Source organism: Salmo salar, chromosome ssa03 (assembly GCF_905237065.1).
Source record: "Salmo salar chromosome ssa03, Ssal_v3.1, whole genome shotgun sequence".
Classification (NCBI taxonomy): domain Eukaryota; kingdom Metazoa; phylum Chordata; class Actinopteri; order Salmoniformes; family Salmonidae; genus Salmo; species Salmo salar.
In genome coordinates, this window is record NC_059444.1 from 35801108 (window position 1) to 35815001 (window position 13894).

The 13894-nt window shown below is 43.1% G+C and overlaps 1 protein-coding gene across 1 annotated transcript; it reads right to left on the bottom strand.

Annotated features, from left to right (window-relative positions):
- Positions 1 to 328: 328 nt before the first annotated feature.
- On the bottom strand, positions 329 to 11119 carry LOC106600409 (leucine-rich repeat-containing protein 52). The gene is made up of 3 exons (XM_014191727.2): positions 10732 to 11119; positions 9712 to 10342; positions 329 to 3357 (listed from the first exon to the last, which is right to left on the bottom strand). The coding sequence occupies exons 1-3, from the start codon at positions 10786 to 10788 to the stop codon at positions 3011 to 3013; spliced, it is 1035 nt and encodes a 344-aa protein (XP_014047202.1). The 5' UTR covers positions 10789 to 11119; the 3' UTR covers positions 329 to 3010.
- Between the last annotated feature and the right edge of the window lie 2775 nt (positions 11120 to 13894).

Genomic DNA, 13894 nt, shown 5'->3' on the forward strand with positions numbered 1-13894 from the left:
TGGCGAGGTTCACAACACTAAGGTCACCATGCACAACGCTTGGCACTGTGCATGGTGACCTTAGGCTTGTTTGCGGCTTTTCGGCCATGGAAACCAATTTCATGAAGCTCCCAATGAACAGTTCTTGTGCTGACGTTGCTTCCAGAGGCAGTTTGGGACTCGGTAGTGAGTGTTGCAACCGAGGACAGACGATTTTTACGTGCTACGCATTTCAGCACTTGGCGGTCCCGTTCTGTAAGCTGGCGTGCCACTTCAAGCTGAGCCGTTGTTGCTCCTAGACGTTTCCACTTCACAATAACAGCACTTACAGTTGACCGGGGCAGCTCGAGCAGGGCAGAAATTTGACAAACTGACTTGTTGGAAAGGTGGCATCCTATGACGGTGCCACGTTGAAAGTCACTGAGCTCTTCAGTATGGGACATTCTACTGCCAATGCTTGTCTATGGAGATTGCATGGCTGTGTGCTCGGTTGTATACACCTGTCAGCAATGTGTGTGGCTGACCTAGCCGAATCCACTAATTTGAAGGGGTGTCCACATACTTTTGGCCAGTGTATCTCCTGGTTCAAACTTGCCTGGTGCTGACTAGAAACAGAGTGTCATAGACATTGTCACTATAAAAGTCATTTAACTGTAATAACATTTCTGCTTTGATCAGGACACCAGCCCAACACTCAACGCTCCCTCTCCTATTCCTAGAGAACATGCTTCCAGTCGGTTAGATACATCAGAACAGAAGTTATGACATTAACACTGGCTGTACATTAATGTAGTGCATTAACCTTGGGGGCACCTTGGACCCCAGTCTATCTCTGTAACAACCATGTGCATCACCTCCTAGTGTGTGTGTGTGTGTGTGTGTGTGTGTGTGTGTGTGTGTGTGTGTGTGTGTGTGTGTGTGTGTGTGTGTGTGTGTGTGGTAGGGGTGACAAACTGACTTGGGTGCACCAAGTATGTCTCATGTTGGCTTCTCTGTCAGTCATATAACTTTATTCCCTCTCACACCACCACTCCAGCTGATCAATCCTTTGTGTAATGGATATGTCCTCTGACAGCCCCTCAGAGCCAGTGTAATCCCACCGCAGCCTTTCCTTGAGGCAGCTGTTGTTGTTGGGGTGAATAGGGGAGACTCACCTACGTTTATAACAGTCAAGAGTCAGGATCCCCGTCAGAGTGCAGCCGGAAGACCGACAGGACAGATAGGGAGTGCAGTGAGTGTTGATCCATGTGATCTGAATTTAGCTTTAAAAAGAAGCCAGTGAACGATAGATGGTCAGTAGTATTTTCAGGGGTTTGGATTAGATTAAAGCAACTGTGCCAAAGTAGGCCTAGTACTGTGCTTCATAATAATCATTCCGATTCACAGTAGTGTTTTGTGCTATTGCTGTAGAAATAGTTCCGTACTTCAATAAGGCTTTTGGTGCAGTCAGCGCATGTGGAGACAGCTAAGGTGAATGGGACTCTGTGCATTGTTCTAACCAGGGACAGCAGGAACACTGGGAATCAATTATCACATTCTGTGTTTACCTGGCCCCACTGAGAGGCCAGCCAGAAAAGCTCCAACAGCATGCTGGGTTAAAGCCAAGTCCATCATCAGACAGGGCTCTACTTGGGTAATAGTAAAGGGTCAAACTCCCAACACACACACACACTCACACAGAACCCGAGAGGAACAGGGGCCTCATGTATCAATCGTGAGTTAATGTCTCCCTAAATAAATCAAAGGCATACAACACTGTATATTTGTATTCTCGTGAACGAGCGTTACAACCCTGCCTGGAAAACGCCCTCCATTCACCTTTTATGATAACAAAAATGCCTTTGCTGTATGATTTGGAGATGTTGGAACTGGGCCATGATAGTTTCTTAAAGAAAGTGCAATGGCAAATTTAATCACATTTCTGTAGAGGTGTGGGCAGAATGTATTAATCTTTTGCAGTGACTTTTTCAAACTAAAATTGCAAGTGCCAAACACTGGCCGCGCATTCTGTAAGATTGAATGTCTATTCGAACAATTTAAAAGTAAATGCTACAGCCCACACTTTTATGCAAAAGACGAATTGTTGTTCAATATTTTGTTCATCAATACAGGATTCTCCTGCCTTGGCAAAGGCTCTGAGATGAAATAGGCTGTGATGTCGCACTCCTGATAAATGGTATTTGTTGTGTAGCGGTCATAAACCAGTCATGACATAAACCAGTCATGTCAGAAAAGGAGAGATGTCCTGCAATATGATTATGATTAGGCCTATATAATAAAACCATTAGGAACACCTGCTCTTTCCATGACATAGACTGACCAGGTGAATTCAGGTGAACGCTATGATCCCTTATTGATGTCACCTGTTAAATCCACTTCGATCAGTGTAGATGAAGGGGAGGAGACAGGTTAAAGAAGGATTTTTAAGACTTGAACCATTGAGACGGATTGTGTATGTGAGCCATTCAGAACTTGAATGGCACACATAGACATGGCACACATACACATTAAGTGCCTTTGAACGGGGCATGGTAGTAGGTGCCAGGCGCAGCGGTTTGTGTCAAGAACTGCAACGCTGCTGGGTTTTTCACGCTCAACAGTTTCCCGTGTGTATCAATAATGGTCTACCACCCAAAGGACATCCAGCCAACTTGACACAACTGTGGAAAGCATTGGAGTCAACACGGGCCAGCATCCCTATGGAACGCTTTCGACACCTTGTAGAGTCCATGTCCCGACGAACTGAGGCTGTTCTGAGGGCCAAAGGGGGTGCAACTCAATATCAGGAAGGTGTTCCTAATGTTTTGTACATTCAGTGTATATGACTATGACCATTCAACTCTCAATCTCAATGACAGTCAGGCAAATCTCTGTGTTGTCTCTCGTTTGTCTTTTACAAGGGAGTCAATAGAAATCCCAGTGTGCTCTACTTTGAAGTTTCTTCTTAATCTCTGCCATCCTATGACATCATAGGTTTTGTAATTCTGTGGGTTCCGAGGCACAGCCGGAAGGGGGGGGCTACAGGGAGGAGTCAAACCACCATGTGACCAGTGTTTTTCAAACCTCCATTGCCATGTGGATTTGCATCGTGACGACCCCCGCTCCCCGTGCCAGGTCCTGCGCCCTGCTCCACCTCATCCTCGGGGTCCATCTGCTCGCTCTTCTTCTTGACGTAGCGTTCGTACAGCACCATGACCACCCCGATGGCCCACGCAGACACCGTGCCCGCCGCGAAGATGATGAAGCCGATGGCGACGAAGAACAGGTAGTCCCACGATCCCAGGCCCTGGTGGCACCGCGACCGCAGCTGCAGCCCCAGCTCACCCAGACGCTGCCCCCGCAGGTCAGGAGGACCACCGCACACAGTCTGGCCCTCGTCTGGAAAAGAGAACACAGCACAGGTGGGGGTTAATGACATTACTTACGTAAGTCATACTAGAACTTGCATTGGTGGCACAGCAGTAAAAGCCAATCACTAGCTGTAATGATTAGAGGTTTTCTTTAGCATGTCACCTGACCAGTAAAAACTCTGGGTCCTAGTTATAGGCTACACTAGTGCAGACTGTTTTTCCTGGTCCAGGAAAGAGTGCGGGCCCTAGTAGTCATTGCAATTAGTACTGAGCCCATACAGTATTACCAAAACAAGAACGACTAACTAACACCATTATTATAATCAATTCCCTAACCCTAACTTGAGCATTACTCTTAGGACTAGGCCTGCTAAGGTTAAGACAGCAGTAGTAGTTTGTTTTTCTCTATAAAAGCTGACGTGGGAAATATTCTAAGTCAGATGCATTAGTCAGCACTCTGCGTACACATAATAATGATGGAAATGTTCTTTGAAGTGTTGCCAGTGTTGGGGAGCGCGTAGGTTACCCACCCAGGGAAGGGGATATCAATATTATATTTCATCAAATAGAGATCTCTGGCCTGTTGAATAATTCAAACACATTACATTATATAGTTTTACATAACCTTCATGAGAGATGGATAACACACACACACACACACACACACTCCCTACTGAAATATCTTCCCATTTGCAGCTATAATAAAAACTGCCATGTAAGAAAACAGTACCTGCTAAATCATTTTTTATTGCTAGATATTGCTCCACTGTTGGACATAGAAACATAATCAAGCTGCTGCCCCTGCGATAGCATCTGCAAAACTGCGTATGCGACCAATAAACGTTGATTTGTTTCCCTTATCAGAAAATAACCGAATAGGAGTGACAGCCTGCTATTGGCGTGTTGTTACGTTGATATTACATTACACCAAGTTCAAGGCTTTTGAATAATTCAAGCACATTTCAGCCCCTCTGGATTTCACTGGGTAATTCTCTTTTGTGTCTGACTCGTACGGTACAGTTAGCATGGCTTTTCATTTTCTAAGCTGCCTGGCTCCAGCAGGCTCCTAGTTGGATCATGACTAAGCCCCTCACTCACTCAGAATTCATGAATCTCAATAGAAAAGGGGATGTTTGTTTTGAATGGCAGAACAGGGAACTGCTGTTCTGTAGCTTCAAACACCTGACTGACAGGTGACACATATCGTGCGGGGGAAGAGGAAATGTGTTTTGGGATGCAAATAGTTTGATTTAGTACGTTGGTCTAATAACAGAGGCTACCGATCTAATGATGCTAATACTGTGTGTATGGCTGCCTGGGTATCATCTAAAAGTCCCCGTTTGTTAGGGGTAATATTTCGGAAGAAGAAAAATGCCTGGAATGTGCTTGCAATACCCATAGCGTTAGAGAATTTCAAAGGACACGCTTTAATTTGCTTTTGTTTTCGCAGCTTTTTGTGTTGGGGGGGGGGATCTCTCTCGGGATGAGATCAAACAACTTTTGCTTTTTCTGCCTGGCTGCCTGGCTGGCTGGCTGACTGGCTGACTGGCTGGCTCTGCTCTGTCCTGTATTTCATGCCAGCAGACTTTGCTCTTGCTTATTTTGCCCAACAGAACCTGTGCAGGCAGGCTTTGTCCATACATTGTGCATGTATGGACTTGAGGAAATGGAGACACATAGTATGTTGTGCTACTGTCACTTTAGAGACATTTCAAATCCTCAAGTAGAAATCTGAATGGAGCTACAGACAATGATATGTACTGAAACAGAATAGCACAAGGGAAAGGCCATGATGTATCCGATTTACATCAAATTAATACTTAGTGTTCCATTGTAGAAATCCACACCATATATTCATGATTTGTCTTAGCCTACATCACAACTGACCCTTTGCTCTCCTTCTTTGATTATTTAATTAAAGGCAGGGCAGATGCATAACCCAGTAAATAAGGGGGTACATAACTACTAATGGTGTTAGGGATAAGGGATAAACTGTCACGTCCTGACCAGTAATAGGGGTAATTTGTTATTATAGTTTGGTCAGGACGTGGCAGGGGGTGTTTGTTTTATGTGGTTTGGGCTATGTATTTAGGTAGAGGGGTGTTTGGTTTATGTGGTCCGGGTTTTGTTAGTCTATGTTCTATAGTTAGTATTTTTCTATGTTCTATCTAGTCTATGTTTAGTTAATTGGGGTTGGACCTTCAATTGGAGGCAGCTGGTTATTGTTGCCTCTGATTGAGGGTCCTATAATTAGGAGTTTGTTTTTCATGGGTTTTTGTGGGAGATTGTTCTTGTTTAGCTGTTTGCCTGACAAGACTGTCCAGTTCGTTTGTGTGTTTGTATACGTTTATGTGTTTCCCTTCTTCACCAAATAAAAAAGAAGATGAGTGTACATTTTCCCGCTGCGTCTTGGACACCCGTGACAAAAACAACAGAGACAGGCCTAGATTTCCTGTTGCCTCCAAAGACATTCCATTTTGTCTTCAGATGCCCTGAGAGTTTAGAAACGAATTTTAGCAACACAGATGCGTGACACACACAGCACGACACTTGGAACTGTCCTCTGATCTAGCTAGCCTCAGACCTCCTGACACCACTACAGTAGCACTCCTTTCATTAATACAACACGCTACCCTCCTCTTCCCAGTGAACATGAAGTACTTCTTCCACTTCCTCTACTTAGCTAGAGTTCATTCTCTCCCCAAGGCATGGGAGCCCCCGGGCCACCCTCTCACCCCCCTTTGTGGCCGACATCAAAGGAGAGGCTTCCTCTCCCCGTCCCGTCCGCACACCACGCTATTCCTAGCGTCTCTCCGTATATAACTACTAACTACAGGCAGTATGCTAATCTTCAGGAGGCGAGACAGCAGTGGAGAATCTGTTAGTTCCTTCTGTGAGTTTTTCTTCCCTTCTTCCTTCTATCAATGCACTATTTCTAAGCTGCTGAGAGAACGACAGGCGGTGCCTCTCAGAACAGGTGAGATCCAGACGGCTGATGGTGACGATCAAAAACACGGCATCTCTATACACCTTCTGTCCATCTGCTTTATACAGTACCCCCCCTGGATCGAGTCCCCTGTGTGCGTGCATGTGTGTGTTCTCCCTTTCTGGAAGCTGTGACTGGAAGGGACTCCGCTCCAAATGAAAGCAGACAAAGGCAATAAGCAGCAGGAAGTAGAAGAGCTCTTACAGAACTAGTTTAGGATTCTGCCTAAGCTGCAGAGGAGAGCATGATTAGCTGGTCTGTGTGCGTGTTTGATGGGGGATGCCTGTTAGTAAGTGTATCATGGTGTGACAGGCTCTTGCTCAGCGAGATGCACTATAAATACAGTTGAAGTCGGAAGTTCACTTAGGTTGGAGTCATTAAAACTTGTTTTTCAACCACTCCACAAATTTCTTGTTAAGAAACTATAGTTTTGGGAAGTTGGTTAGGACATCTACTTTGTGCATGACACAAGTAATTTTTCTTACAATTGTCCTCTGGTCTGATGATACAAAAATAGAACTGTTTGGTCATAATGACCATCATTATGTTTGGAGGAAAAAGGGGGAGGCTTGCAAGCCGAAGAACACCATACCAACCGTGAAGCACGGGGGTGGCAGCATCATGTTGTGGGGGTGCTTTGCTGCAGGAGGGACTGGTGCACCTCACAAAATAGATGGTATCATGAGGAGGAAAATGATGTGGATATATTGAAGCAACATCTAAAGACATCAGTCAGGAAGTTAAAGCTTGGTCGCAAATGGGTCTTCCAAATGGACAATGACCCCAAGTATACTTCCAGTTGTGGCAAAATGGCGGACAACAAAGTCTAGGTATTGGAGTGGCCATCACAAAGCCCTGACCTCAATCCTATAGATAATTTGTGGGCAGAACTGAAAAAGCATGTGCGAGCAAGGAGGCCTACAAACCTGACTCAGTTACACCAGCTCTGTCAGGAGGAATGGGCCAAAATTCACCCAAATGTTTGACCCAAGTTAAACAATTTAAAGGCAATGCTACCAAATACTATTGAGTGTATGTAAACGTCTGACCTACTGGGAATGTGATGAAAGAAATAAAAGCTGGAATAAATATTTCTCTCTACTATTATTCTGACATTTCAGATTCTTAAAATAAAGTGGTGATCCTAACTGACCTAAGACAGGGCATTTTTACTGGGATTAAATATCAGCAATTGTGAAAAACTGAGTTTAAATGTATTTGGCTAAGGTGTATATGAACTTCTGACTTCAACTGTAGCTACCATTTTGTGTATTGACACATCCCAAAAAAGCAGGTAAGACCACTCCAAACTGAACAAAGCCAAAATCTGATGTACAGTACATTAATCTGTCAAGATACAAGAATACAACAGAAAAAGAATCGAGCCTTATTCAAAACAAATGTTGTTGCATAGTGTAACCGACTGGACTTGAACCCAAGTCTACTGCACACAACAAGACTGTTAGTCCATTGAGCTAAAGGCCTAAGGCACTAACTGAAGTGTTCAAGTCTAAGGCAAGGTTACTGATCACATGAGCGTGGTTCCGTGAGGCACGTTCGTTACATATAGGCATATACACTGAGTTTACCAAACATTAAGAACACTTCATAATATTGCGTTGCACCTCCCGCCCCCCTTTTGCCCTCAGAACAGCCTCAACTGGACGGGGCATGACTCTACAAGGTGTCAAAAGCGTTCCCCAGGGATGCTGGCCCGTGTTGACTCCAATGCTTTCCACAGTTTTTCAAGTTGGCTGGATGTCATTTGGGTGGTGGACCATTCTAGATACACACGGGAAACTGTTGAGTGTGGAAAAACCCAGCAGCATTGCAGTTCTTGACACAAACCGGTGCACCTGGCACCTACTACCATGACCCGTTCAAAGGCACTTACATTTTTTGGCTTAACCATTCACCCGCTGAAAGACACACATACACAATCCATGTCTTAATTGTCTCAAGGCTTAAACTGATTGAAATGGATTGAACAAGTGATATCAATAAGGGATCGTAGCTTTCTCCTGGATTCATCTGGTCAGTCTATGTCATGGAAAGAGCAGGTGTTCATGTTTTGTACACTCAGTGTAGTTTGTTGATTGAAGTGTTTCCGGTTGGTGGGGCATGTGCAGGTGGACACAGGTGGAGATTCACTGGTCATTTCACATCTAGACACTGTGGGTTTTGGGATTAGGCCTTAATTGCATGCGTGAATGAAGGAATAAGAGAAAGGTTCCTCAGTACGTCTCTTATTTCGGTCGTGTGTTATTTGATCGTCTACAATTGCTGTTAGGTTTAGCCTCCACTGTCACCTGTTTCAAAACTTATCCTAGACCCCGTGATGCAGGCAACTGCGCATGAAATGTATGCAGTAAAGAAATACAGGTAACTGACAAAATAAAGGAAACACCAACATAAAGTGTCTTAATAGGGTGTTGGTCCACCGCGAGCCAGAACAGCTTCCATGTGCCTTGGCATAGATTCTACAAGTGTCTGCAAACTCTACTGGAGGGATGTGACACCTTTCTTCCCCGAGAAATTCCATAATTTGGTGTTTTGTTGATGGTGGTGGAAAATGCTGTCTCAGGCACCGCTCCAGAATCTCCCACAAGTGTTAAATTAGGTTGAGATCTGGTGACTGAGACACACACACACTTTAAAACCCCCTATGCTAATTTGAGACACCTCTTTCAAACTCACTGAGATCTATTTTTCTAGCCATGGTAGCCAAAATAAGGTGCAACTGGGCATTTTTATACATGACCCTAAATTTTATAACCGTCTTAAATGTCTTAATGTTGAGGTGTAGTAGACCTCATTCATGAACTCATAATGAAACACGTATTAAGGAGATCCAGAATGCACTTTGTGCACCAAACTAGAAGATCAGGCTCAGAGTCCTGAAGAAGAACCCACTGAAGAACCTGAGATTTTCCCATAAATCAGCAGCTTATTTCTAAACTGCTGAGACAACGACAGATGGTGCCTCTCAAAACAGATGAGATCCAGACGGCTGATGGTGGCGATCAAAGGGACTGAGCTCATAGCTTAAAACACAGCATGTGGTTGTGAAAGTGAAATGCTTTCAGTGAGCACTTCAGGAGTGTGAACACCCTAAAATAAGTAAATAAGTAAATCAAATCAATGATGAGAGAATAGTCAGATTAACTGATAACTGACACAGACATGGTGGTGTAGCAGGAAGATTGGCTTGCTGTGAACTAAGAGGTTGTGAGTTCAAATCCCAGGAAAGGACAAGTTGAAAAAAAATGACTGTGTAAATGAACATGCACAATGTCAATGTTGGTCAGATATGTAACAACAAAGAATAGATAAAATGTTATAGTTCCATATTCTATCTGGATGTGGATTTCTCTATGAAAGCGCATACAGTTTTACCTTGAAACTTGAATGCCTCAATGTGGATCCAAAGACAGAGGTCTTCATTGTCGCAGTCGCAGCTCCAGGGATTCCCACTGAGGCCGACAGAGCGCAGGGTGGGCAGCCCGATGAGAGAGCTGATGTTGAGCACTGTCAGGTTGTTTCTACTCACGTCCAGCACCTGCAGCGCCGAGTTCTCCACGAAACCGTCTGGGTGAATGTCCGACAGGCCGGGGTTGTCCGTCATCCTCAGCATCACGAGGCTGGACAGCGGCCCGAACGTCCTGTCCTCTATCCGCGTCAAGGTGTTGAAAGACAAATCCAGGTAAGCAAGTTTCCGCAGGTTCCCGAAAGTGGACTCCGAAATCTCCGTCAGTGAATTGTTGCTACAGTCCAAATACACCAAGTCCGACAGGTAGTTGAGCTGAAGCGGTGGTAGCTCAATGATGCGGTTGTTGGAGATGATGAGCTGCCGCGTGGAGAGCGGCATTTCGGTGGGGAAGGTGGTGAGGTGCTGCCCGGCGCACTGGACCACCAGCTGGTCATCGCACACGCAGCGGGCCGGGCATCCCGCCGTCAGAGCCGGGGACGGGGCCACCCCCATGACGAGGATCAGCAGAATGATGAGCCGCAATGATTGCGCGCTGGGCTGCGGGGCAAGACACATGACACCGCCAAGGGCTTCATCAATTCCGTTTGTACAAACCACCCACTGGGGACAGACGTCAGTTCAACGTCTAGTTTTGATTTACATTTGGTTGGTAAGTGAAATCCACAAAAAAGTCATCATGTCATTTGATTACGAAATCCCTTTATGTTGATGACTTTTGGCAAATCCAGTCAGTTTTCCACGTTGATTCAAAGTCATCACATATAATTTTATGGTTGAAATGACATTGTAAAAACGTTGATTCAACCAGTTTTTGCCCAGTGGGCAAGCCGTCGCATTCTTCATTGATAGCATATGTCCTCTGACAGTTATCAGTTAATGTTAATGCTATTAACCAGGCCTATTTAAAATGATCCAATTATTGTTACCTGATATTGAGGTTTGTTGTTGGCCACTTGTCCTCGCAAGTTGTCATTGTAGTTCATTCCGAGAGTCGCCTTACGTTTGGGTTTTCGCGCGTATTCATTATAGTGGGTATGCAGGACTCAAGACGCCCGAGGTCTCCCCTCAGTTTCAATTCTCTGGTATTCAATTTGGTAGATTAGAACATTTTTCCTCCAGTATCAATAATTTTTGCGTAACAACTGCCATTTGAACTCACTATGCAGGAGAGTTCATTGGCCCGTCGTAGCCAAGTGTTATAATGGTATTTTGGTATCCTGCAAGCGTGGTGGAGTGACTGCCTTCTCTGAAACTGAGCCACGAATGAGAAGGTGGGCGGTTTGGTGTGCTCACTGCTCACGCGTTGCATTGAGTGTGTAGGGAGAGAGAGGAGCTCAAGAAAGCATAAACAACTGGAGTCAAGCTGTCACAAAAACTAGAAGAGGTTACCTAATTCTACCAATGTACCCAAAGCATTCTAGAAATAGAATGCCTAAGTTGTAGCCAATTGTGACACTATAATGAGCCAACATAATACTCTATTTATCTCAGTTTAATAATAATTCATTACATTTGTAAAGCGCTTTTCTCAAACCCAAGGCGCAACAACAAAAAAATGGGTTCTGGGGGTAACTAGCTCTTCTAAGCGCAATGTCTAATTACTTACACAAAAAAGCAACATTTGGAAAAAAATTGGTATGTGGATGAAGGTCATTCTCAGGTGACTAAACTATAAAGAATAAATAAATAAATGGCTACAGTTGACACTTTAGTTATTTCATGAAATGTTGTTTTTAGAAAAGGGGCATTTTTTTAAAGTACTGGGGTAACTATAACACCCCATGGGGTAAATGGCATAGGGTTTAAGATTATGGCATAGGGTTTAAGATTATGGCATAGGGTTCAAATCCATTTAATCTGTTTTATTTAGAAATTCTTTAGTAAGTCATACTTAAAAGCTAAGTCTCTTTGTCTTGTTTTAATTATTTAAATAAAATATGGGGGGAAATGGTGTTGCACATGTCACCATTAATATCCGCACTATGAGGAGATTTGATGTAAAGTCCCTCTTTTTAACTCACCAGCACATTAATTTTCTTTGTTGTTCCTTTTCTATACAATCAATTATGTACAATTGCACTAAATATTATTTGAATAATACAAGATTTTAAATCCCAGCAGTCTTTAAAATGACATTCAGAAGCAAAAGGTTTTCAATAGTTGCTCCTGAGTGGCACAGCGGTCTAAGGCACTGCATCTCAGTGCTAGAAGCATCACTACAGACACCCTGGATCAAATCCAGGCTGTGTAACAGTGATTGGGAGTCCCATAGGGAGGCGCACAATTGGCCCAGTGTCATCTGTGTTTGGCTGGTGTAGGCCATCATTGTAAATGAGAATTTGTTCTTAACTGACTTGCCTAGTTAAATAAAGGAAGAAAATAAGTATTCAATGGACTATAACATTTAATAACAATGACTTAATTAACTAGATCAGTGTAACATTGATGTGGCAACTCTCTTATGCTCTGCTATCGCACGATTCTAATTTGTAAATATGTCACAAATAAAACCATCTCCAGTCAAATTGGAGCACAACTCATGAGCCCACCTCCTCCACTGCTCACACCTAATCTAGTCCCCACCAGAGAGAAGCCAATTGAAAAGCTCTCTTAAAAACGTAGCTAGCTATCTAGCTATATGACAGAAAATGCTGTGTAAAATAGCTAAAAGTAAAGCTATCAGTCACTAGTGGAAACATTTACAACTGCAATTAAGTTACGTTATCTTTTGAATGTATTTTACCTCAGACAATCTGGTAATAAGGTTGCTAGCTAGCCCTCCTAGCAGCTTATGCTAACTAGTTAGCTGGCTAGCATTTACTGCTAGTGAAGATGCTAGCTAGCAAGTAGGCATTAACTAGCGCTAACGGTGCCAGTCATTGTCTAAATGACAAATAGAAACCCATTCATAACTATAAAGGGGTAACTTGCCCCCAGGGGCCTAGTAGGGGGGGGCGAGTTTCCCACAAAACACTCATGCAACATATTAATACTTTACTCAAAACAAGTGTATTGTTTTTCTTAAGGCTTTCCTACTTGTATATTTAAAATATATATAGAGATCTTACTTCATTGGAATATATCTACAAAAAAAAAAAAAAAAAAAAAATGTTTTTTTTAAATACATCAACTTACCACAAAATCGTTTTGTTGAAAGTTGTGCTAACATAATTGCAAAAGGGTTTTCTAATGATCAATTAGCATTTTAAAATGATCAACTTGGATTAGCTAACACAACGTGCCATTGGAACACAGGAGTGATGGTTGATGATAATGGGCCTCTGTACGACTATGTAGATATGCCATTAAAACTCAGCCGTTTCCAGCTACAATAGTCATTTACAACATTAACAATGTCTACACTGTATTTCTGATCAAGTTGATGTTATTTTAATGGACACATTTTTTTTCTTCTTTTCTTTCAAAAACAAGGACATTTCTAAGTGACCCCCAAACTTTTGAACGGTAGTGTATGTCCCTGCTTCAAAAAGAACAAAGAGGCATCAAAAATATTAGTGCATTTATTCACACTTCTCATAAGGGGATAGTCACAATCCTTTCTTTGAGACCAGTCTCAAAGCTTCTGCCATTCAGAAAGTGTACTTTGGCTGCTGTTTACTGAGAATATAGTGCCATCTAGTGTGGTAGTATTGTTAAGTCACTACCTCTTGTAAAATAGGACCTTTGATCAAGAGAGAATGCACATTGAATGTATGCATTCAGTTGCTTACATTTTATATTGAGTATAATTAAGCATACACTTAGGAATTAGAATACTAAAATGGACATGAAAGGTCTTATCACAGTATAACATGTCAGCATTTTGGTCAGAGAGTTGGTCACCCATGGTCACCCAGTGGTGTGATGAGATATTGTGTAAAACAAAGAATTTTAAGATGATCGGCACAGTAGGCTATGTTGATTAGCTAGATAGGTAACCAGTTTAAGTGGAAAGATTCCAATAATTTTTCAAATTAACTGCCAATATGCCAACATTCCATATAAACAATGCAGTCAATCAGTACCAGTAACCTGTTCAAATTGGGTACGTTTTTTATCTGGTCGTGAAAATACTGCCCCCTAGCCCCA